This window comes from Ptychodera flava, assembly GCF_041260155.1.
Source record: "Ptychodera flava strain L36383 chromosome 3 unlocalized genomic scaffold, AS_Pfla_20210202 Scaffold_26__1_contigs__length_13983176_pilon, whole genome shotgun sequence".
NCBI classification, from domain to species: Eukaryota; Metazoa; Hemichordata; class Enteropneusta; family Ptychoderidae; genus Ptychodera; species Ptychodera flava.
The window spans coordinates 5,599,379-5,626,998 of NW_027248280.1; the positions used below are offsets into that span (position 1 = coordinate 5,599,379).

The following is a 27,620-nucleotide window of genomic DNA, read 5'->3' on the forward strand; positions in this document are numbered from 1 at the left end:
GCTTGCACTTGCATGACGTTACCTTACATCATTGCTGTATTTATTTCCATCCGAGTGAATTTAAACTGTTTAACTACTTTTGAATATATATATATATATATATATATATATATATATATATATATATACATGTGGAGGTGTAGCATCAATACTTAAAGGTTATAGAGAGAGAGAGAGCGAAAGCGAGCAAGGGTCTACTCGTATTCTTCCACAATCATCCATGCAAAGATCACAGGCACAAATGAAAGTAAAGGAAAAGGAAAAAATAATATAAAACTAAAAATACACACTTTTGTACACAAGAATGCAAACAATCAAAATATGCACCATGTGCGGAGTTGCTCTCCCTTTATTACGATTACAGTTGAATTCCCTGTGTCATTTCCATGGCTTAAAAATCTGGAAAACAACTTGCGCATCAAAAACTGTTTTCACCTCTATCTATCAAATACTAAAAAAGTTGAACGAGTCTTGTGGTATTACAACAATAGCCTCATTTCTGACTTGTGTATACACGCAATTCTGTTCCAACAATTTCTACCTAAATGATTTCACATAAATATACACCATAATGTATTGCTAAAGAGCTTTTGTTAAGTGCTTGTGCAAACCTCCAAGTTTATTGATCTTGTTCATCCCAAAAGTGGGCCACAGCACTCTACCGAGCTAGCTAACTTAACCTACGCCAATTGTGTCGCAATCTTGATTGGTCAGATGTTTATTCACACCATTTTGAGTTAAACTTTAATGTCGACACAAATTATATTACCATGCCCTGTCCGTCGCATTTTAATTGGTCAAGCTGAACCATGTGACCGACCACAAATACGCATTAATGGTTTGTTTATGTGCCCGTGAATGTGAATAATATCGTAAACATTGTAACTTTTAGCTAAAATGTAAATTGTAATTTGTACAAAGATCATAATCAATCACAAAATAAAATGGAACACTTGTGGGCCATACTTAGACACTTTTTTTGGAAAAAATCTCCGCATTTGCAAACTTTTTACAGCGCACACTACTCACTGACAAGTTCTGGGGCTCCGTTGTTGTTGGCGTGGGAAATTTTCGTAAGTTTTGAATTTTTTGGGGTTCATTGATAATATAGTGGAAATAACAGACTCCGCGCTGACTATTAACGTTTATTTATGGGCGCGGGCGAGAGGAAAGCCAAAAGTAAAGGGCTCGGCAAGCCTCGCCCATTAATTTTTGGCTTTCCTCTCGCCCTTGTCCATAAATAAACATTAATGGTCAGCGCATCGCCTGTTATTTCTATAATCATAAATGGACCTCAAGCTTCAAATAAAATATTAGAAAATGAATGTCAAATGACTGTCTTTCTTCCATACTTGTCACCTGGTTACACTCATGAAGGCAGTGTATTGCTCAACATCACCATTTGTTTACTTCAGTCCTAAATTTCACAAACATATATACACAATACCAGGTTTTCTAAGAGTCTAAAGAGAATATAAATATACCTGTGGGACACATCTTACCATATCAACAACTTAAAGTGGCTGTTATGGGCAAATCAAGTCATAAATTTACCAACAAAGAAGATTTTGAAGAAAATTCGTGTCCACGTCTAACATTCATTACCTCTGCCATCAGGTTGAGTTCTGGACTTGCGCAGCGCAAGATATACCATAACAATTATAATAATTTGAAAACATGTCAGTGAAGCACAAATGGCTATTATGGAATGCACTGCAGAGTCGTTTCCTTCACCTGGAAAAGTAAGTTTGGAAAAATATTAATGCAAACATATTATAACCACATTTAGTCAATAATAAGCTATTTGCTAGAGTTATCCATGCAACATTTTAATGAAAAGTTGATATATTTGTACTAGCGGAGTACGCCAGTTCCACAATATTGGCCTAATAGAATTAACTGATGTATTGAAAATAAAACAAAAATATGGAGCGGAGTATGTATCTCTGTTTTTGTTAGAGAGCGACAGAGAGGGGGGGCTTGCCCTGTTTTGTTCTTTGTAAGTGTTTTGACCCCAGGCAAATTTGAACAGCCAATGTAAAGACACATACCATTGGTAAATCTCTCCCGGCTTTTTAGGTGTATGTCCACTTTAGTGTTGTAAGGGTTGGTCAAGTTTTCATTCATCATGTTGTCAAACACACTTATTTCTTTTGATATAAATTTTCTTGATTCAACATCAACAGTGGCGTTATGCATAGACTCTAATGTCACTGCCTTGGGCTCTCTCCATGGGGTGATATCATCCGTCATTGCAATGTCTGTTGCAGCCTTGTCATTTGTTGACACCTTGTTATTTATTGTAGTTTTGTCATTTGTTGAAATGTTATTTGTAGTCTTCTTGTCATTTGTTGTAGTCATGTCATTTGTTGACACTTCATAATTTATCATAGCCTTGTCATTTGTTGACATTTCATCATTTTTCGTAGCCTTGTCATTTGTTGACATTTCATCATTTTTCGTAGTCTTGTCATTTGTTGACACTTCATTGGTCGTAGTCTTGTCATTTGTTGACACTTCATTGGTCGTAGTCTTGTCATTTGTTGACATTTCATCATTGGTCGTAGCCTTGTCATTTGTTGACATTTCATCATTGGTCGTAGCCTTGTCATTTGTTGACACTTCATTGGTCGTAGTCTTGTCATTTGTTGACACTTCATCATTTGTAGTAACCGTAGCAGCTGTTGATATGTCATTGTATGTCATAGATTTGTTAGTTGATATATCATCAGTTGCTGTAGCCTTGTCATATGTTATGATTTCATGAGATGTACTTGCAAAAGTTTGCTCAGTTATTTGTCGTTGAACAGTTTGCAGTTTAGGAAGTTGGGAATCATCATGGTCACGTATAGAACTAGTAGACGGTATCACAGGAGTGTAGTTAATATCTAAAAATGAATTTGTTAACTATTTAACACACATGCATTGCATGTATGTATGTATGTATGTATGTATGTATGTATGTATGTATGTATGTATGTATGTATGTATGTATGTATGTATGTATCATCTATCTATCTATCTATCTATGTACGACGTATGTATGTATGTATGTATGTATGTAATGTGTGTATGTATGTATCTATATATGTATATAGTAGGTTAGTTCGTAGGTAGAAAGGTATAATGCGCGTATGGGTGTGTGTTGGTAGGAGGGTAGGAACGACTATAGATATATACACATACTTACCATAATGACAAGCAAATCTCCTGAATTCTGTACAGCGCAAGTTTTTTGCCTTTGCCGGAAATCTGTATTAAATATGTGAAATTAATGTAGACTGGTATACTATATGGTTTGGGATGGAAATAATTTTGGCAAGACTTTAACATGCAAATTTTCAACTCCATTTATTGAATGAAGAATCGGTGAATTATTCTCTTTATAAAAAGAATGATTTCCCATGAAAATACATGACATAATATCGTCAAGTGCTCATGGGAAATCTTCCCCTTTTCACCTTGAACATCCTGTCAGAGCATTCATTTCAACAGCGATTGTCCAAAACAGAGTAAAGAGACATTGGTGTTCTGTCGCAGTAGACACTAATTATGACAACTTATAATTTAAACACATTTATATTAGTACAATGTATCATTTGTCTTCAAAATAAGGCCTGGGAAATGGTCAGAGTACGAAGTAAAACTAAAAATACTGGATGTTAATGAGTGAACAAATAAAAATGTGCGTTTTACTGTGAGTAGGCAGCAAGCAATAAGTTTTGATTTTTAAATAGGATTCAGATTCTCGCTGTTTCTCATTCGGATCTCATTGTATTCAATATTTGCTATGTGGTACATTTTATGCAAAGGTCTATGTGTGACCATAAAGTAAGGATGATATGATAGTTAATTAAATAAATGAATTCGAGATTTGCTATGTGGTACATTTTATGCAAAGGTCTATGTGTGACCATAAAGTAAGGATGATATGATAGTTAATTAAATAAATGAATTGATAAATGAGTAAATATATAGATAAATAATTCATTCATTCATTCATTTATTCATTCATAAAAGAATAACTAAATATTAAATATATGAGGAATCGCTTCTCACATGAGAAACTCCATACAGTGTTGACCATCCTGAATGCCGTCTGGTTCGCCATAATCCCAATATAAGTATTGCACTGGTGCTCCGTCAGACTGAGTCCATTGCTCATTAGCATATATACCATCAACCCACAGTGACGAGACTGCATTATGAAGCACACAGATAATTAAAGTTTGAGAGAGTTTGAGAGAGTTTGAGAGAGAGTTTGAGAGAGAGAGAGAGTTCGAGAGAGAGTTTGAGAGTTTGAGAGTTTGAGAGTTTGAGAGAGAGTTTGAGAGAGTTTGAGAGTTTGAGAGAGAGAGAGTTTGAGAGTTTGAGAGTTTGAGAGAGAGAGTTTGAGAGAGAGAGAGAGAGAGAGAGAGAGAGAGAGAGAGAGTGTGAGAGAGAGAGAGAGAGAGAGAGAGAGAGAGAGAGAGAGAGAGAGAGAGAGAGAGAGATTAACCATACCTGCATTTCAGGTATTTTGTATGCTTTCGTGTGTGTAACAAATTTTGGTATGATGTCCCTGTGATTCACTATATAAAACTGAAAGAGGTTTGAACTATCAAACCTGTCGATACCACATGGAAAGGATGCATCGAAAATATGACACCCGCACATACTTTAAAGCCACTTTTTTGTTTTTAGGTAGTTCACGTAATAGTAGGAATTCTGTGACTTTCTGAATCGTGATAAACAGAAAATCATGAAACATTGTAAAAAAGGGTGTATAGTGTCTCTCTGTATTCTGTATTTGTGTACATATTAATGGACTGGTCAGTTTCTTCGGCCTGGGGGCCGGTGGATAGATGGGGGTCACCCTGTTTTTGACCTGGTGATGGGGGTCATCATGTTTTTGAAATGCCCAAATAGGTGGGGTCAGTGTGTTTTTGAATTTTGACACGGCTTATACTTGTGTCAAATGCATTGTGCCAACCACAAATTTCATCATTTGCATTTTTCGGCGAGCCCTTCGGGTGCGTAACTTTAATAGTAATAAGACAAATTTTTCAGAGCCCTGTCCTAGTGCAGAATCTTAATATATCAGACATATACAGTTTAACATTTTTCGGCGCGCCCTTTAAAATATCAAACAATATTTTTCAGCATGCCCTTCAGCTGCATGACTTTCATATATCAGATATATATATACATCAGAGATATCTGGATGTTTAATATTTTTCGGCGCGCCCTTCGGGCGCAGTAAATTAATATATCAGAGACATATGTCAGAAATATCTTGATGTCTGCAAATTGAAAGTCTGTTTTGCAAAGTGCATTAATCATTATGAAATCTGCAGTTCATATGAAAAGCATGACCAGTTCCTAATACTTTCTTCTTTTTTCTGTTTCCTCTATGAGAAATCAGTATTAAAAGCAACATGCGCGAATATTTCACAATTACATTTTTCTTACAACAGTTCTGAACATCTGGTTATGCATAAAAAGAGTGGAGTTCATTCACAACTCATTCAAAATACTGTATTCAAACTTTAGAATTGGCACTTTTAAGTTCCTATCTTACAACTGACATGACAACAATTTCATAAAACACAGAATGACTGAATGTTTAAAATATACCCCCAAAATTATATATATATTATATATATATATCATATTACTCTCAGTAACGCCTAAGTCCTGAGCTGTTTTCTACTTGTTATCAATTTTTACAGTGTATATATATATATATATATATATATATATATATATATATATATATATATATATATATATATATATATATATATATATATATATATATATAATATATATATATATATATATATACATACACATACACACACATAAAAAACATGTATACATGTGTCATATCACACACACACACACATATACATACACATAAAATATATATATATATTATATAATATATATATATTATATAATATATATATATATATATATATATATATATATATATATATATATATATATATATATATATATATATATATATATATATATATATATATATATATATATACGCACACTGAATTATTCAATTTTGTATTCCACTTATTGTTTTACCTTTGTGTCGCTCTGGGGGTCACCCTGTTTTCGAAAGTTGGAAGGGGGTCAGCCACTTTTTGACATCGGCAAAAAATAATCCATCGCCCCCCGCCCCCCCCCCCCGGCCGAAGAAACTGACCAGTCCCTAAAGTCAGAGAGAGGAAGCCGACAGAAGGAGATACAGAGGGGATGACTTACTGAAAGATAATGTAAAGTCCCAACCAGATACACGTAGGTCGCCTATAAATTCTTCTTGTGCCGGACGCCATGGTATTCGCCAGAGAGCGCCGCCATCGTTGGCACAGTACTCATAGGCATATAGAGCAGGGGCGACATGCCTTGACATCTTGAAACCACCACCGATATAAAACATTGAATCTGTTGAGCGAAACAAAGAAAATGTGTGAAGCAACAAAATACATTTAGCACCACCGTCCAAAATAATGTTTTGAAGCAAGATTTCTGCATATGTCGTCAAAAAGAGTCCTCTTGATGAACAAAGTAAGTGTTTGAAACATTTGCATGAGAAAAACTTTGTCGTACATATTTTGTCAGATTGAAAGCTTCACAATTTAAAGGTAGTATGCGCCTCGAAATTGAAAGACAAACTTTTGCTAACATTTCCTCAATAAAAACTTTAAACCATTCTCTTTCTACAAAAATCAAGAATAAAATAGTCACCGGGCAAACTTTTGCACCATAAAAACAAAGTACCTAACATTTACCGATATGTGAAATTACAAAATGGCCGTCATCCCTGCGTTAATTATATGGGGAAAATATTTTTCAATAGTATTTTACATTACTTTATTTATATTTTACATTGTTTTCAAACCAGACAGAAGGGAATGAGTCGCTCTGCGAATTACAATAAATGGAAAACTTACCGGGTACACTAGCTGCCCCATAGTGACAGAGAAAGCGTGACACTCTCACTTCGCAGTCGCTGGCCTTCCACATACGAGAAGCCCTTGATCAAAGAATACAGGCAAAATGCAAATTTTAGACATTCTCAATACGGGTACTTCGTCGTCGGTTTGACCAGAATACGCAGAAAGTTTCCGTTCTTGAAAAGTCTTTTGGCAAATGAAAGTATCGCTAGAATATTATGGGCCTGTGTGTGAAGTCAAATTGAGTGAAACCGTATCATCAGTAATCGTGTATACAACTTGCAAGTTTATCTTTTAAAAGTAATAGTTTAATTGATACTCTTCATTGCCTGTATTTTAAGGTGGTGCGTTCACTACCTTTTTCTAGCCCTAGGAGTATGGCGAGAGTGCCTGGCTTTAAAATGCAATTAATTAAAATACAAATAATAAAAAACAATTAATTAATTAATTGATTAATTAATTAATTGATGTGACTATTAATTAAAGAATGCGGTGACAGGCCGTTCCATGTTCGACAGAAGGAAAGAACAACTCAAATCTTTTACCAAATTTTCCTCAATGAAACTTTCAACCATACTCTTACCAAATCAACATAGAAATCAGAGGTCATCGTGCAAATTTTGGTACTGAAAAGCAGATTAGCTGACATTTACCGATATTTGAAATTCAAAATATTTGCCAATATTTACGTACTATCTTAGACAACAAACTCAGTTTTAAAGCGCACATTGATTACATTAACTCAAAGTGTCAGTCCAGGATTCATTGCCTTCATAAGCTCTGATCACTCGGTGTCAATTCTGCAATCTTAAAAAAGTTTTATCGCAGTTTTATTGAATCCGTGTTAACATTTTCATTTTTAGGCAGGTTTGGAGGTTTGAGATTGTGTGGCAAAAGCATTCTAGGTAGAATTGTGAATATATGTAGCAAGATTGTTGATGTATGACAGTTAAACCTCGGTGATCTATATATCCGAATAAAAAATAAGAGAGGACTTTTTCTAATGGCACAGATGAACATTTAGAGCTCAAGTTCAGTGCATGATGATGATATAAGCATTGTTTCAGCATATACTTTAGTTTAGCTCACTGTGATGATCATTTATGTCACCGAAGGAAACCATGGTCATCATCAATATCATTCCTGTGTCATCTTTTGACCTAATTTCTATCACTCGGCCTCTAGTCTCCTCATGCAGAATGTCGAATATGTCAGTTCGGAAACGTAATTACATGCAAGTGGATATTTGACCTTTGACCTTTGTTGGTACGTCTACTCTGCTAAGAAGATATCGTATAGTAAAATTGGTTGCTACGTTACCCTAATATGACGCAGTCTTCGTTGCCATAGTTGTTGCTTGGTTCTCCGATATCCCATGCTGATATGCGTATTGATGAACCATCCGAATGAATGAACACACCTTCCTCTTCTCTGTCATTGGCGTCAATCCAAATATGATTATCTAAATATTGTTTCATGAAAAAAATGAATGAAGCTATCAGTCTTAGCAGAAGTTGACAACTACATGGATCGGGAAAATATGTAAATGTTACAAGTTAACGATATTTATCGCAAGGTACGGGTAGTGACGTAAAACGTCACAATGGGGAGATTTTCCGACTTGACCTTATCTTTTCTTCTTCGCTGTTTCATTAAACCTACGTGAGCGTCTTGGTACTCCAAGCTTGTCGCCGTCTGTTTATATGATGTCGCCGATGTGAATAAACGATTTTAAATTTCGTATTGTTTACCCAAACAGCATGCGAAAGTGCTTTCGCCGAAAATACTCCTGTGAGCTTCTTGACGCGGATGAGTTTTTAATCTCCATTCGGCTTGTTTCGTTTAATTTGCCATATTAAGTTCGGAGCGCTTTGCTGTCAAAACGGCGCGAAAGCGTGTGAATTCGGTGTCTCGGGGGATAAAGAGTCCGTAGTTTTTTAGAGATACCGCTTGATGCTTTTCCGATAGTACGAGTACCTGGATTTAGACATCGTTCGAGTTTGTAATTTTGAACGTATGAGCGGGGTGAACGCGATGCATTACAGGGGAGTTTCACCCGAAATCCGATCCGAAAACTGCCAAATTTCAAGGAAGTATCTACGAAATAGAAGAGACACACAAAAGAAACTAAAGCAATTTGTTTTATTTTTTTATTTATTTGTTTTATTTGAAAAATCCATTCTAATCAGGCTGATGCTCGCGACCATTTCTCACTTTTTCATCGGGATTTCTTGGAACTCGACAAAGTCCGTGACATCCGTGATGATGTTTTTTACGGTGTTCTGCCTCCTCTGAATAATCCTTATCGGAGAGACTAAACGCACATTGGCACCGAAGCTGAGCTGCTCGGACTTACCTACAAGTAGGTTCCTGCTAAAATACCTTAGTAAACTACCTAAAAAACGCTGACGTATAACCCCGAGTTATTCACATTTTGCAGCCCAATGAAGGTCAATGCAAAAGTAGTTCAACGCACTAAAATGCGGTGCTGTTTTCGTATCCTGTATGTTTGTCTGGTGAGACCAAATTTCGCTGGTGATGAAAACTTGAAATCCAGTATTTCACTTTTAGCACAGTTGGGTTTCAGCTTTTCAATAATTTCAAGGATAAAAAACGTAAAGCTCACCACAAGTAACTATAAACTTATCAGTGTCGCTTCAAATATATTTACTTAACACACCTTACCGATGCAAAAATCAAATAAATAAATAAATAAATAAATAAATAAATAAATAAATAAATAAATAAAATAAAACAAGTGGTAATGTTTATCGGTCAGTACAAATGAGGGGCAATTTGACAATATGTATCCATCGACATGTTTTGCATACATACATACATACATACATACATACATACATTACATACATACAAAGCAAGAATTGGAAAATATGTGCAATGCAATTAAGGGGTGTTATGCATTCCATCACTATTTGCCACTATTGTTTTATTTTAGTTGTTTTGATATTCTATTTTATAACAAATACGCAGCAGTGTTAAACTTTTAATTAATTGTATTGTCACTTACCGTTCGGAATTTTATCTAAAACATACGACAGTATAACATTCATTGTTTGGACATCCGGGAACCTTGGCAAATGGCCACCCTTACTTTCACACATTGCTTTGGCGTCCATCCACGTAGCAGGATAGTACACGTCTTCGAAAGGATATCCCTGGTATTCTCCACTTGGCGCTGAAAAATTAATGGACATGAAAACGCATGAATGCACTTTTTTCTCAAAAATCCGACAGCTACTGCATCTTGTAATCTTGAAAACCAACTTTCTTTGCCTTTTGTCTTGCTGGGGAACGTTATTATCTACATCTCAGATAGTATCTGCTTCACCGGGGCTTCGTTGTCACCCGGTCACCCATTTAGGGGCTCTTGAAGGCTCGGGCGGACTGGTGCACGTGCGCCAATTGACCGACGCGAGACAACCGGGACCAAAAATTAAGATGTCTGCTCAAGACCTGGTATCTTTAAATACAAAAAGTTAAATCCATAAACGGTGACCAATATGTTATTTCGTTATGTTTGCTGTTTAACTCAGGTTATTTAAAGGGAGGGGGTCGTCGGAACTACGCGTGTGCGACTTTCTTGTTTACAATCGATGTATTTCACATGCTTCATGCAAGATACCTTGGTTAATCACGTCAGCATAGTCATAGCTGCAACATTTATATTTTACGATGTACATGATGACAAACATGATTTGTAATTTTCATCAATCGCTAACGTACCTTGGCTAAAATGTTTACGTTGGTCGTATGGGTCCCACACGTCCTTTGAAGGCAGTTTCGACAGACCCCCCACTTTGAAGTAGACTAGTTTCCCCGACTCACTCAACAGAGATTTCAGACTAACTAAAGCAAATTGTTGTGCTGTCTATCGCTATTTGTAACTTTTGATCAATTTGTGTTACATGGAACAATACGACCAGGACTTACTTATGACGTGTCACCTGCATAAACCATTTTACAAAGTTAAGTCAGGCAATCACTATACAGTCCGGAGATGGATAAATCGTACGAGCGAAAACAAGTTAGTTGATTCAGAAAAAATGCAGAGAAATAAAAATGATAGACGACCACATTACCCTGAGCAGTTGTAGAACACATGAATACAGATAAATACACGAGACGGGACGTCCATGTTGACTCTGCTAAGCTCGTCATCCTCAGTCTCAAGGTCTCAGTATAATCTGAAAGCTTTTATGCCTTTCCAGACTTGGAACCTTCCATCACTCAGGGCTTTATTCTGACAGAACCTCACCCTTTACAACCTGTCGTGAAATGAAAGATTGCAGCGGCACGTGTTCAGTGAACGGCCATATGGGCCTTTAAAGGGACAAAGTCGGCCATTTTTCATGAATTTTGTTTGATACGAGATACTACTTATATTGTTTGACATGTTGAAAGATACTGAATGAATTGGTGACCATGCATATATTAGACCCCGGTTTTAGACACGATACATGAAACCATCACGAGAATGAAAAAATGGTCATGACCATTAATTCATTTTTGCGATGGTTTCATTTAATTTGTCTAAAACCGGGGTCGAATATATGCATGGTCACCAATTCATTCAGTATCTTTCAACATGTCAAACAATATAAGTAGTATCTCGTATCAAACAAAATTCATGAAAAATGGCCGACTTTGTCACTTTAATATGATCAGAGAAAGTCGAATACACCGATCCGCAAAACTTCCCGATGCTCATTAGTAAATATAACATAGTCCGAGTTTCGGTGTTTCTCAAGGCTAAATAAGCACCAAAATGTTAGCATTCGTGTACTAGCATGTACACTGAATGTGTCGTGTCCATTTAAGATTGGACGTTCGGTGGGCTCTTTCCCGCGTTAAAAGACGAAACAACATCGAGTATCCAAAGATTCTAAAAAAAAAAAAGATGCGGTCACGCCCGCGTCTTTGATGCCGATCTTTTTTGTGACCCTGCCGCCACCTTAAGGCAATACCAAAACTCAACTATAAAGCCTAACCGCTCTGCATCAAATGTGACTATGTCGTTTACTGTCCAGATGGGTTTCTCCCAAGTTCGTGTAGAGCACGTCTTTGTCACGTGATAACCAGATGCTGGGCGTCACGTCCTTGAAGCGCTAAGAGCTAACACATCGGAACGGCAAACGACACTAAACGTATAGTCATAATTACGTGTAGCGTTGTTTTCAGATTTTTCTGGTGTTTCCATGAATTTAGACAAGCAACTCATAAAGTATCGTTGTAAATTAACACTGAAACATCTTTGATATCAGAATATTTCGTAAAGTTTGCACTAGTATAAGTAAGAAGTACTTGCTATGGTTTTGCTAAATGGACGAAATGTTGAAGTCTCATTGCACTTTTTATCTGATGCCTCGACAAGATTTCTTAATCTCATAAATAACTGTATCATAGAAAATCAGCCGACTTAATATGAGGGTAGAGTCAGGAAGAATAGTCCTCACGTGAAAAAATTAGCTTTTCTTAAAAGTTACACGAATTTTCAATGTTTCTCATCGGGATGCACAGCTAAACCGAAAAAAGATTCACACGTAAGCAAACGGATGCGCGTCCGCCAGTGCGCACCTTCAGGATCAGATGTGCACGTAAACCCCTCTACCAGGACAAGTAAACGATCTGCTTCTCGCTCGTTTCTCATTGTTCAAAGTAAAACCAATCTCAGTAGATCACGGCAATTATGGAAATCGATGCCATGTTTTTCCTTCAGGAAACTTCGAGCAACTTCGGTTACGGTTTGAAGGTTTAATGAGGGGCTGCTTGTCACATGACAGACTATACTATGAATCACTGATAACACGGTATTACATTTGTATTTTTCAGGCTCGAAGTATGTCAAAAATCTTCTGGCCTATCAGTCAGTCGCTGTGTAACTTTGTAGATCCGTCTGGTAGACTGCAAAGTCTGAGGCTCTTCCAGAAAATGGTATCAAAACATTGCAGTGAATTTGTGTATCAAATACAAAGTCTCAACATTTTACTGTTGTTCTGATTCATCTCCAACTGTGTAGGTTATCAATTTCATCAAGTTCGTTCCTATGGTCGTAGTCTGGCTGCCACATTTCTGTTCACAGTTGACGGTCAGTTCAATGATACAGGCTGTGCTGATGAATCGTTTGAACAGACAAGTCTGGCTGATGTCGATGTCATATGGACATATAAGAAAGGAGACAAGGTACCCAAATATGGTTCTAGCGTATGATTGCATCTGAAACATGTTGCATTTGATCAGAAACCCACCCTGTCTCCTCTCCTAAACAAAAGTGAAGAAGTGCCGAAAAACTTATTCGATCATGATGTGGACCTGGACTTCCGTAAAACATGAGAAATTGCTGAAAAAACTACCATGATATATATATATATATATATATATATATATATATATTTATATATATATATATATATATATATATATATATATATATATATATATATATATATATATATATATATATATATATATATATATATATATATATATATATATATATATATATATATATATATATATATATATATATATATATATATATATATATATATATATATAATCCGTGGCAAAACGCGTCCAACAGTTATTCCTTTTTGATACAAAGAAAGGAAAACAAGAAAACTGCTATCATATACTGTTTTTGAGCTTTTGGTGAAGAAATGAAAAGTACATGTAAGTTCCTTTTTCATGTTTTTGCTTTTCTCTCCTGTATACCTATAAACGAAACAGGGAGCCCTACTTTCTACAGAGTGGTCTAAGTGCGTCCATTCATTTTATGAATTTTACAACAAAACGCAAAAATGACAGTTGCAGGGATATTTTAGCTTCTTTTTATAACGCGCGTTCTCATGGTGGCGTATTTATCAACTCAAGAGTTCGTTGTATAACGTTGACCAGTTTGTTATTGTTCATAGTTGGAGGGTTTGTGCATAAGTATTTATAGTTTCGATGAATTTCATAATTATGTCGAATTGCCATGGCGACCTTTCTTGGAAGCTCTGATTATGTTATGCCAAAGCAAAGCGCCCTCTTAAGGAAATTATAGGAAAATGTACTTTTTTCTAATGTGACCGAAAAATTTCATTTTCATGAAGATATACAGGCAATATTTATACTTTATAATACATACTTAATATATAGCCTCCCTGTAAAGTTTAATCATATTTTAATTACAAAAAAGGCATTAAATGACTCGAAATAGTAGAAAATATAGGAGAAATTTTAAAGTTACTATCAGTCCTTTGAACTCAAAACCGAATCTGAAACAGAATCTAAGTTCATTGTTTAATAAAATCACTACTTCCTATGATTGTCTGCATCGCTTTTGGTAGGAAAGTTTGCGCGAGTTCTTCCATCTAGCAGCATGTAACTTAGTTTAAGTCAGATTAAGGAAAGGGCCGCAGTCAACATAAACGGGGAGGTATCAACACAATCGTAAATCATTTTACTGATTCTGTTTGCCATTATTCCTGTAACCCACGGCGAATTGCTTTAGGACGAATATTTCGACTGAATAACTCAGCCTTCATCAGCTGTTGTGTCATTGTGAAAAGTGCGATGATTTAACAGGTCCACTGATTCAGTCGAAATATTGCACAGAAAGCAATTCGCTCTAAGTTACAGGAATTACGGCCAATAGAATATGATTCTAGAGCAAGGAAACAGTATTTCAGTTGTATTTGACTGATTGATACTTAAAGTAGCTACATTTCATTGTTTGCACTACTGTCGAGTGTGACAACTGTCGGTATATGCATTTGCTGCGAAGGTAGCCGTATACGATAACTGAATCAGAGCCTCTAAGAAGGTTGCATTGGCAATTCGACGTAATTATAAAAGAAATTCACCGAAACTATAAATAATTATGCACAAACCCTCCAACTATGAATAATAACAAACTGGTCAACGTTATACAACGAACTCTTTAGTTGATCAATACGCCCCCATGAGAACGCGCGTTATAAAAAGAAGCTAAAATATCCCTGCAACTGTCAATTTTGCGTTTTGTTGTAAAATTCGTAAAATGAATGGACGCACTTAGACCACTCTGTGGAAAGTAGGGCTCCCTGTTTCGTTTATACGTATACAGGAGAGAAAAGCAAAAACATGAAAAAGGAACTTACATGTACTTTTCACTTCTTCACCAAAAGCTCAAAAACAGTATATGATAGCAGTTTTCTTGTTTTCTTTTCTTTGTATCAAAAAGGAATAACTGTTGGACGCGTTTTGCCACGGATTATATATATATCATGGTAGTTTTTTTCATCAATTTCTCATGTTCAAGGGAAGTCCACGTCCACATCATGCTCAACAATCCGTGGCAAAACGCGTCCAACGGTTTTCTTTTGATCTCGTTTTGAAATGTAAAAAGGAATAAAGACACTTTTTTATGTTTTTCATTAAAAGGTCATCAAAAGATAATTGGTCTTAAGCTCGTTTTCATTAGGTTGTTACTCATTCCGAAAAATTTATAACATAATTAGGGTACCCCTCTCACCAAATGGGGGGTCTAATTGCGTCCATTCGTTTTATCGTGACTGCCTGTTTAGTACTTAAATCACTAGACATTCCAAACAAAACTGTTCGAGTGTCTATGCCTAGGGAAAGGAAACATGAAAATGTGGTGTTTTTGTGTTTTCATTTTCAAATAATCTTTTTCTCTTTCAGTGTTAAAGTATGCGTGTTCTATCCAAAGTACATGATACTTTTTAAAATTGTCCAATCCTAAGTCGGAACTTTCAGTCACGTGAGAAGTCTCGGCCTGATTTGATGCAACTTGTAGCCAGGAATGAAAAACAGCATTTTGTCGCGATTGGCCGAGGGAATGTAGCAAATTTTAAAATTCTGATGATGAAATGTCCGGAACTGACGCCGCATGGGACTGACAAAAAGTGTCGCAACTTTAAGGGAGGTAATTAAAACTCGTCAAGTAGACTCGCCTACATAGAGAGGCGGCTTTTCTGTATTGATAACTTTGCTCAAAGTCGCACATTTTGATAATTTAGTTTGGCATGTACCAAGCCAGCCAGAGGCGGAGGCCTACCGGTACTCTTTCGCCATGGTTCGTTCAATTTGTGTCCATTGTGTAGTTTCCCGAGCGTTGGTAACGTTCGTTTGTTGATAATGAAAAGTGGTCGGTCGGATTTTAGCACTTCCAAAATGTTCTGTTTAGGGGCGGGGGGGGGGGGGTGTGAGGTGAAACGCTATTACCCCTAGCCCAATTTACCATGCACTTTTTAAAAATTAAAACTTCAAGTTTGGAGTCGCGGATAGACATTATAAGCCAACGGGCTGACAACAGTGAAATAAATATGCCAATAAAAACTCAACTCCGGGCTGATGCACTATTTTGCGGGCTGCAATCCATTTTTGATATATTTTGTCTTTGTGTAAAATGGTGAATACGTATGTTTACATGTTTTTTGCGGAAAAAAACGCCCAAAACAATTAGAACAATGACTTTATTCGAATATGGTAACACACCGCGCCACCAACGTCAGACAGCCAGCCACTTCCTATCCAACCGTACTGTAATGTTTTTTGCCGCGTGAGCAAATTAGTTGTTTGCCAAAATGTCTAAAAATACCCCTGGAAGTTACCACTTTAAGGAACACCCTGCATACGTTTGCACCCCAGATTAGTTCGAGAACATTTTTAAAAGATACCTCAAAAGGGTTAGTTGTACCACCTTTTGCAATCTGTTGAAAACAGTGCTTATTTTTTTTCAATTTGGCGGGAACTCAATTTTAAGTAGCACAATGTCTGCGTAAACAAAAGTGGCGCGAATTATTTGGACAAATATAACAAGTTCGGCAATTAATTGTTACATTGTAGCAAACCTAAGTAATTAAATGTGCGTACAGTTCATGTACTTTTGATAGAACACGCATACTTTAACACTGAAAGAGAAAGAGATAATTAGAAAATGAAAACACAAAAAAACACCACATTTTCATGTTTTCTTTTCCCCAGGCATAGACACTCGAACATTTTTGTTTGGACTGTCTAGTGATTTAAGTACTTAACAGGCAGTCACGATGAAACGAATGGACGCAATTAGACCCCCATTTGGTGAGAGGGGGTACCCTAATTATGTTATAAATTTTTCGGAATGAGTAACAACCTAATGAAAACGAGCTTAAGACCAATTATCTTTTGATGACCTTTCAATGAAAAACATAAAAAAGTGTCTTTATTCCTTTTTACATTTGAAAACGAGATCAAAGGAAAACCATTGGACGCGTTTTGCCACGGATTCTCAACCGTACTCTCTGTGCCCAAGTTCAGAGGTTGCCATAAAGCCATTATGGTGATAACCGGGAGGGCACATTGTATACATTTTGTGTTGTATATATATATATATATATATATATAATATATATATATATATATATATTATATATATATATATATATATATATAATCCCATGGTATTTTTCTCTGTTTGACGTCATCGTATACGAGTGCTTTTCGCGCAGCCGTACAACTTCGAGCCAAAGGCGAGAAGTTGTGCGGCTCCGCGAAAAACACGAACAGTCTTCTTATTTTTCTTTTGACGTGATTGGATCAAAATTATCGTAACAAATTGCATGAATTTCGTTGCGATTAGTGTTTTACTTACGCAGATTACTTTCATTTAAAGAGTAAAGCGGTCCGTCACCCAGGAGATACTTTCATTCATAAATCCCATCAAGCTGAAATTTGCTACATCAAATGGTATCTCCACCAACCAGACATACTGATTCTGTCACGTGAACGTGTCAATCATTGTCTCGCGCTGTACCGATGCCAAGGCAAGTCGGCCATCGGCGGACATAGCTTTCACCGTGCTAGCGACGGATAACCATAGTATTCAGAGTTACTTAGAATATTTACAATTATATTTATGAAGTAAATGAGACGACACGATCGAAACAGTAATTCTCATTCTCAGAGATGCCGTGGCTTTCAAAATATCACACAAGTTTACGACCTTTGAGCGCGAAAGATTCCGTTCGATGACACACTCATTGCATGTCTGTGCCCACAACTTTGCCGTCACCGGTCTCTGCCTGTGTCAACTCGTCAATCCCGATCTTGGTCATCAATGTTTTCGTCTTACGAACTTTGATGTTTGCATTGACACATATCTCGTCCATGGATACATCCTAATTTTGTTGACGAGTCAACTTTCGAAGTACATGGGATTCCACAGCGCTGTACACAGCTCGACAGCTTATGTCTTCGCTACAGCATTATGCCGCGCTGGAAGTTTGATTCCGAGCGAGAATTTACGGAGTTTTGTGTGATTAAGGAAAGTGATCGTTGTTAGTCGAATGACTTTAGGCTTGTGCCTCCTATGTCGCTTTCCCGAAGGTCATACTATACTCATTTATTCAGTTACTTTGAGGTGTAGGTTTCGGTTTTATCGCCAACCGTGATCGCCAGTACGACGTCCACACGACTCGACTGGAGCCGCGACGTTACTTTGTTTTATATATTGCTTTATTGACACACTTTACCCTAAGGAAAGGTGTAAACATCGTCATACATAGAGACTTCAAAGAAGCAATACAATAAGTAGCCAAAAAAAGTCAAAATCAGAAATAAATAAATAAGTAAATAAAGGTACATACATAAATGGAACACAAACTGGAAAGAATATTTGTTTTTCATCGTACTTGTTTGTTATTGATCTCTCAGAAGTAGACACTTGTTAATGTACATTGTTATGGGAATGTATAATTTCTTGTTATTCATCATGAATTCTAGTTTACTGAGCTATTAAATAACGATCGTCGGTATAGCCATTCGATTCTCGGGAATATATATATAATATATATATATATATATATATATATATATATATATATATAATATATGTGTGTGTGTGTGTGTGTGTGTGTGTGTGTGTGTGTGGTGTGTGTGTGTGTAGCATCAATACTTAAAGGTTATAGAGAGCGAGAGAGCGAAAGCGAGCAAGGGTCTACTCGTATTGTTCCACAATCATTCATGCAAAGATCACAGGCACACATGAAAGTAAAGGAAAACAAAAAATAATACATTAACTAAAAATACACACTTTTGTACACAAAAATGCAAACAATCAAAATATGCACGATGTGCAGAGTTGCTATCCCTTTATTACGATTACAGTTAAATTCCCTGTGTCATTTCCATGGTTTGAAAATCTGGAAAACAACTTGCGCATCAAAAGTGTTTTGACCACTATCTATCAAATACTAAAAAGTTGAAGGAGTCTTGTGGTATTACAACACTACCCTCATTTCTGACTTCTGTATACACGCAATTCTGTTCCAACAATCTTTACCAAAACGATTTCACATAAATATACACCATAATGTATTGCTAAAGAGCTTTGTAAAGTGCTTGTGCAAACCTCCAAGATCTTGTTCATCCCAAAAGTGGGCCACAGCACTCTACTGAGCTAGCTAATTAACCTACGCCAATTGTGTCGCAATCTGATTGGTCAGGTGTTTATTCACACCATTTTGAGTTAAACTTTAATGTCGACACAAATTATATTACCATGCAGTGTCCGTCGCATTTTAATTGGTCAAGCTGAACCATGTGACCGACCACAAATACGCATTTATGGTTTGTTTATGTGCCCTTGAATGTGAATATTATCGTAAACATTGTAACTTTTAACTAAAATGTAAACTGTAATTTGTACAAAGATCATAATCAATCACAAAATAAAATGGAACACTTGTGGGCCATACTTAGACACTTTTTTGGAAAAAATCTCCGCATTTGCGAAACTTTTACAGCGCACACTACTCACTGACAAGTTCTGGGGCTCCGTTGTTGTTGGCGTTGGAAATTTTCGTAAGTTTTGAATTTTTGGGGGTTCATTGATAATATGTGGAAATAACAGACTCCGCGCTGACTATTAACGTTTATTTATGGGCGCGGGCGAGAGGAAAAGCCAAATTAACGGGCTTCCGGCAAGCCTCGCCAATTAATTTTTGGCTTTCCTCTCGCCCTTGTCCATAAATAAAATTAATGGTCAAGCGCATCGCCTGTTATTTCTATAATCATAAATGGACCTCAAGCTTCAAATAAAAATTAGAAAATGAATGTCAAATGACTGTGTTTCTTCCGTACTTGTCACTTGGCTACTCTCATGAAGGTATAGTGTAGCTGAACATCACCATTTCTTTACTTTAGTCCTCAATTTCACAAACATATGTACACAATGCCAGGTTTTCTAAGATTCTAAAAAGAATATAAATATACCCGTGGGACACATCTTACCATATCAACAACTTAAAGAGGCTGTTATTAGCAAATCAAGTCATATATTTACCAAGAAATATGATTTTGAAGAAAATTCGTGTCCATATCTAACATTTATTACCTCTTCCATCAGGTTGACTTCTGGACTTGCGCAGCGCAAGATATATCATAACAATTATAATAATTTGAAAACATGTCATTGAAGCACAGATGGCTATAATGGAATGCACTGCAGAGTTGTTTCCTTCACCTGGAAATGTAAGTTTGGGAAAAAATTAATGCAAACTTATTATAACCATGTTTAGTCAATGAAATAAGCTATTTGCTAGAGTTATCCATGCAACATTTTTATGGAAATTTGATCTATTTGTACTAGCGAAGTACGCCAGTTCCACAATATTTGTCTAATAGAATTAACTGATGTATTGAAAATAAAAAAAAATTATGGAGCGGAGTATGTATCTCTGTTTTTGTTAGAGAGCGACAGAGAGGGGGGGGGGGCCTTGCCCTGTTTTGTTCTTTGTAAGTGTTTTGAACCAGGCAAATCTGAACAGCCAATGTAACGACACATACCATTGGTAAATCTCTCCCGGCTTTTTAGGTGTATGTCCACTTTAGTGTTGTAAGGGTTGGTCAAGTTTTCATTCATCATGTTGTCAAACACACTTATTTCTTTTGATATAAATTTTCTTGATTCAACATCAACAGTGGCGTTATGCATAGACTCTAATGTCACTGCCTTGGGCTCTCTCCATGGGGTGATATCATCCGTCATTGCAATGTCTGTTGCAGCCTTGTCATTTGTTGACACTTTGTCATTTTTTGTAGTTTTGTCATGTGTTGAAATATTAGTTGTTGTAGTCATGTCATTTGTTGACTCTTCATAATTTACCATAGCCTTGTCATTTGTTGACATTTCATCATTGGTCGTAGCCTTGTCATTTGTTGACACTTCATTGGTCGTAGTCTTGTCATTTGTTGACACTTCATTGGTCGTAGTCTTGTCATTTGTTGACACTTCATTGGTCGTAGTCTTGTCATTTGTTGACACTTCATTGGTCGTAGTCTTGTCATTTGTTGATATTTTATCATTTTTCGTAGTCTTGTCATTTGTTGACACTTCATTGGTCGTAGTCTTGTCATTTGTTGACACTTCATCATTTGTAGTAACCGTAGCAGCTGTTGATATGTCATTGTATGTCATAGATTTGTTAGTTGATATATCATCAGTTGCTGTAGCCTTGTCATATGTTATGATTTCATGAGATGTACTTGCAAAAGTTTGCTCAGTTATTTGTCGTTGAACAGTTTGCAGTTTAGGAAGTTGGAAATCATCATGGTCATATATAGAACTAATGGATGGTATCACAGGAGTGTAGTTTATATCTAAAAATGACAGATTAATATATTTGTTAACTATTTAACACACATGTATTGCATGTATGTATGTATGTATGTATGTATGTATGTATGTATGTATGTATGTATGTATGTATGTATGTAGGGCATGCATGCATGTATGTATGTATGCCTGTGTGTGTAGTATGTATGAATGTATGTATGTATGTATGTATGTATGTATGTATGTATGTATGTATGTATGTATGTATGTATGTATGTATGTATATAAGTGAAAATATTTATTTTACACACATGCATTGTATGTATGTATTTAGTGTATGTATGTATGTATGTATGTATGTATGTATGTATGTATGTATGTATGTACATAGGGGGCAGATGAAAGTCCCCTGGGGTGGGGAGGAGGTTTTTTTTGTGCAACGGTTTACCTTATTTTATTTTATTAATTTTGACTGTGATTTTTCAAATAAAGTTCAACTCCGAACTGTCTGACTGCTTTCTTTATTACTACAAGTAATTTTATTACTTATAACTTATATTTATAACCGTCTGACTGCAATCTTTATTCCTACAAGTAATTTTGTTAATTTTGACTGTGTTATTTCAAATAAAGATTTCGACTCCACACCGTCTGACTGCTTTATATATTACCGACAAGTCCTTATCTCCTCTCCAACTTGCGTATACACCACTGTAATTGCTCCGAAAACATTGCCAACTTGCTAATCCGCTGTCGGTATCAGCGGATTAAGTGATTGAGTCAACACCACAGCCGTCCCACACGCATGAAAATAAGGAAAGGGTTGAAGATCACAGACTCAGTGTCACGATGTCGTCCGTAAAACTAGTGGACGCTTAAAATATTCATGAATTCCTAAATAAACAGGAAGGTAAATAACTTATTATTCATAAATAAACGGTAAAGAAGCTCGTTAGTGACCGGCCATTTAGAGAAGTTACTGAAAAAAGTCGACAAAACCTCAAAGCCACAACCCCGCGACCGGTCGTGTAGACAAAAATTCAACTCTTTACACTTACAGCCATGACCTCACGATCGGTCGTTGAGAAAAATTACCAGGAAAAAGCCTGAAAGCCATAACCTTGACCTCATGACTGATCATTGAGAAAATGTCGGGCTAAATTCAACACTTTACAGCCACGACTTCACGACCGATTGATGAGAAAAATTACCGGGAAAAACGTCAGACTCAAAGCTGAAGGCCGTAATCTCATGACCGATTGTTGAGAAACTGTCGGGAAAAATTTAACACTCTATGACCATGACCTCAACTGGCCGTGGACAGAAAATTAAGTCGAATACCTGAAGGCCACGGTCGTTGAGAAACATGTCATGAAAGTTCAACACTTTACAGCCACAACCTGGCGCGATCGTTTGTGGAGAGAAAATATTGGGAAATAATCAGAAACTTGAAATCTACGATCATTGTCTGTGATGAAATCAACTAGGCTACCGTCCGACCGATCAGGAGAGAAAATGTAGAAAAGTTAAAAAGTCAATAACAACAGCCATGTGGAGAGACAGCTCAGAAAAATTAAAATAAATCTGAACGGCCTGAAGGAGAACAGCAACGTTACAAAATTTTTGATGACATAGATTAAGTTCCTGACTGCATTTTCCTACCCTAGGACTTTAAAAATCTAAGTCCATGCTTTTAGCTCATTCATATTATGTGCTGCCGTCGTTGAGTTGCGTGTTTGAAGAATGATAATGGTGGAAAGTGCATAACAATACAGCGAAAATATATAAAAGTCAGCGTGGACCCTCTGTTGTGCCGCGCAACAACCTAAACGCAGCCGCTGACGTTTTTACAGACAGAATACATAAACGATGTATCAAATACCATGAAATCGTTTTTATTGAAAAGGCATGCTTGCAGTACCAGCACATTAACAAACAAAAAACTGAATAAAAATTTGATGATTTTATCCATCTAGTTCTCGGAAACTGAAGCGAGGGCTGTCTGTCTTTTGGGGAAAATACTATAACTTATGCTTCACATGGACGCGGAAGAGAAAAACACACTAACATTTTAAAACGAGAACAGGCAAGAAAGTGAAAGCAAATTCGTAAGCCTGGTAATACCGGGGGTAATACAAGGAAGTCTAAGTCGTGTTCCTTGCCATTCAAGATGTTTTGTTGATACGATGTGCACAAGGTGGAGGTTCTTTGGAATACAGTAGGTGAGAACTTCATTGGTATGGATAGTCGCTGATGTATTATCGGGGAAGCCGGGCAAACGAGTCGGTCACAGCATGGATGTAAAAAATAGACTAGTTTTACATCAATGGTCACAGTCGATGACGGTGTGCTAAGTTTACGCTACACGCTATAGATGTAAGGTGACCATGAATCCATGGTGGCATCAAATAATACGGATAGTGTACAATACTGGCATTCATGATGACATCAATCTATATTGAGCTGCCTGCAGCGGTGTTTGTTCGGTTGATGCTGTCCAAGCCTTGCTAAAAGGAGAAAAAAAATTCTCCTTTTCTGTGGCTGAAGAAGCTACCACCTCGACTCAAGGTTTGTGTATATGTATGTGCAAGAGGCAGGAAACGTGATACCTCACCCTTCAGCTCTTTCTGTGCAGAATTTTCAGAAGTTTTGTTTTGTTCTCAGACTCATCGCTATCAACGTTTTTGTGACAAAAAGGATAAAAAGTGAATCCTTGTTTTGATTTTGTAGGATTGATTAAAACCAGTCTTGTAGCGTGCTCATATAAAATGTACGAACTTTTACATTGTATAACATCAAACGCATCGTGGGAAATATGTTTACTTCTGGACTGGAAATAAACAGGTTTGAGGTCAAAAGGTTCCACTTCCGACTTCCGCTCTTACGGACGACATCCGACCATGACCGGCTCAAAAATGTAGGTTGGCTTTCTGGTTCAAGATGACCATTTTCGACCGCGTACTTTGGCATGTGACAGTTCATCGGTATGGCGATGCTTTTGATAGTCGTTAAATTTCGATTGACTTCTATATCAGCTCAGATTTGCGTTTTTTTTGTGACACTGTGTCTGAGATCTTCAACCCTTTCCTTATTTCACTACGTGTGGGCACGGTCCCATTTTGTGGAGGGACCGTGGTGTGGGACGGCTGTGGTGTTGACTTAATAAGCTAATCCGCTGATACGCTCAGTCATTAACAAGTTGGCAATGTTTGCGCAGCAATTAGAGTGGTATGTGCATTGGTTGAAGAGGAGATCAGGAATTGTAGGTATTGGAAACACAGACACTTTGGAGTCGAAAGCTGACAGTCAAAATTAATAAAATCAAATAAGGTAAACCGTTGCACGCAAAAACTCTCCTCCCCACCCCAGGGGACTTTCATCTGCCCCCTGTGGTATGTATGTATGTACATACGTACGTATATATGTAATGTATGTATGTTTGTATCCATCTATGTATGAATATACTACGTTAGTTCGTAGTAGAAAGGTATAATGCGCGTATGGGTGTGTGTTGTAGGAGGGTAGGAACGACTATAGATATATACACATACTTACCATAATGACAAGCAAATCTCCTGAATTCTGTACAGCGCAAGTTTTTTGCCTTTCCGGTATATCTGTATGAAATATGTGAAATTAATGTAGACTGGTATACTATATGGTTTCGGATGGAAATAATTTTGGCAAGACTGTTAATGAGTGAACAAGTTATCATGGCTTATCAAGGTTTTACCAACTATTAAAGAATGTGCGCTTTACTGTGAGTATGTAGGTCAGCATGCAAGCAATAAGTTTTAATTTTTAAATAGGATTCAGATTCTCGCTGTTTCTCATTCCGGATCCCATTGTATTCAAGATTGCCTATGTGGTACATTTTATGCAAAGGTCTGTGTGTGGCCATAAAGTAAGGATGATATGATAGTTAATTAAATAAATGAATTGATAAATGAGTAAATATATAGATAAATAATTCACCCATTCATTCATTTATTCATTCATAAAAGAATAACTAAATATTAAATATATGAGGAATCGCTTCTCACATGAAAAACTCCATACAGTGTTGACCATCCTGAATGCCGTCTGGTTCGCCATAATCCCAATATAAGTATTGCACTGGTGCTCCGTCAGACTGAGTCCATTGCTCATTAGCATATATACCATCAACCCACAGTGACGAGACTGCATTATGAAGCACACAGAGTAATAAGTTTGAGAGAGAGAGAGAGAGAGAGAGAGAGAGAGACAGAGAGATTAACCATACCTGCATTTCAGGTATTTCGTATGCTTTCGTGTGTGTAACAAATTTTGGTATGATGTCCCTGTGATTCACTATATAAAACTGAAAGAGGTTTGAACTATCAAACCTGTCGATACCGCACGGAAAGGATACATGGAAAATATGACACCCGCACATACTTTAAAGCCATTCACGTAATAGTAAATAATGCCAATTAAGGAATTCTGTGACTTTCTGAATCGTGATAAACAGAAAATCATGAAACATTGTAAAAAGGGTGTATATGTGTCTGTCTTATATGTACTTGTGTACATAATAAGGGACTGGTCAGTTTCTTCAGCCTGGGGGCCGATGGATAATTGGGGGTCACCCTGTATTTGACTGTGGTGATGGGGGTCATCATGTTTTTGAAATGCCCCAATGGGGGGGTGGGGGGTGGGGTCACTGTGTTTTTGAATTTCGACACGGCTCAAACTTGTGTCAAATGCATTGTGCCAGCCACAAATTCATCATTTGCATTTTTCGGCATGCCCTTCGGGTGCGTAACTTTAATAGTAATAAGACAAATTTTTCAGAGCCCTGTCCTAGTGCAAAATTTTAATATATCAGACATATACATATCTGAGATATAATAATAATAATAATAATAATAATAATAATAATAATAATATAATAATAATAATAATAAATAATAATGATAATAATAATAATAATAATTTATTGTCATATATATGCTATTGCACATACAATGAAATACATCTTGGTTTTGCGAAAACAAAAGGACAGACAGTGAGATAAAAAACAGGAAATAAAAGAACAATACACAAAATAAAACAAACAGAATTAAAAATAAACATGTTAGAATAAATGCGCCGACTTCAGAAGTACAAGTGTAGGAACTATGAGAGACGAGATGTGTGAGCTCTCACAGTACTCGATTTACATTCATTTAACATGCGAATTGCTGTAGGGTAAAAACTGTTTAGGGACCGATTAGAACTTGACTTGATTGAACGGTAACGTTCACCAGAACGCATAAGTTGAAACAAATTGTGTGCAGGGTGGTACTGATCATTGACAATGGAGACAGACTTTTTGAGAACACGGTCCTCGTAAAGACTGTCTAGCGATGGAAGAATACAACCAATAATTTTACTGGCGGTACTGACGATCCGGTTGAGTCGTTTCCGTTCATTCATTGTGATATTGCCATACCAGACAGTGATTGCGAATGTCAAGACACTCTCAATCACTCCGCGATAGAACCTAATCAACAAGTTCTGACTAACACGAAAACTCTTCAACCTCCGCAGAAAGAATAAGCGTTGCTGGCTTTTCTTAACTATGAAATCAGTATTGGTTTCCCATTTCAAGTCAGCAGATAAGTAGACACCAAGAATTTGAAAAATTAACTATTTCCACTTCGGTACCATTTATAGTAAGAGGCGTAATTTCTGATGGATTTTTACGAAAGTCCACTATTATTTCCTTTGTTTTCTTGACATTCAGTTCCAAGTTGTTATTGGAACACCATTTAACTGTATCGTCCACTTGTTTCCTATATAATGATTCATCAGATTCAATAAAACCGCCAAGGGTGGTGTCATCGGCGAATTTTACTATGAAATTGTTCTCCTCAGAACTCACAGCACAATCATGTGTAAACAAAGAATAGAGTATCGTGACAGGTTACAACCCTGGGGTGTACCGGTGTTTAGAACGATAGAGTTTGAAAAGTTACTGCCAATTTTCACGACTTGGGAGCGATTCAACAAGAAATCGAGAATCCATTTACAAATTGAGGGATTGAAATTCAAGTTGG

General features: G+C 36.7%; 1 protein-coding gene across 1 annotated transcript; it reads right to left on the reverse strand.

Moving 5' to 3' along the window:
• Positions 1-1,455: 1,455 nt before the first annotated feature.
• On the reverse strand, positions 1,456-21,420 carry LOC139125751 (serine-rich adhesin for platelets-like). Its single transcript, XM_070691847.1, has 7 exons — positions 20,790-21,420; positions 10,069-10,152; positions 8,277-8,418; positions 6,954-7,036; positions 6,265-6,444; positions 2,052-2,681; positions 1,456-1,463 (listed from the first exon to the last, which is right to left on the reverse strand). The coding sequence occupies exons 1-7, from the start codon at positions 21,418-21,420 to the stop codon at positions 1,456-1,458; spliced, it is 1,758 nt and encodes a 585-aa protein (XP_070547948.1).
• Between the last annotated feature and the right edge of the window lie 6,200 nt (positions 21,421-27,620).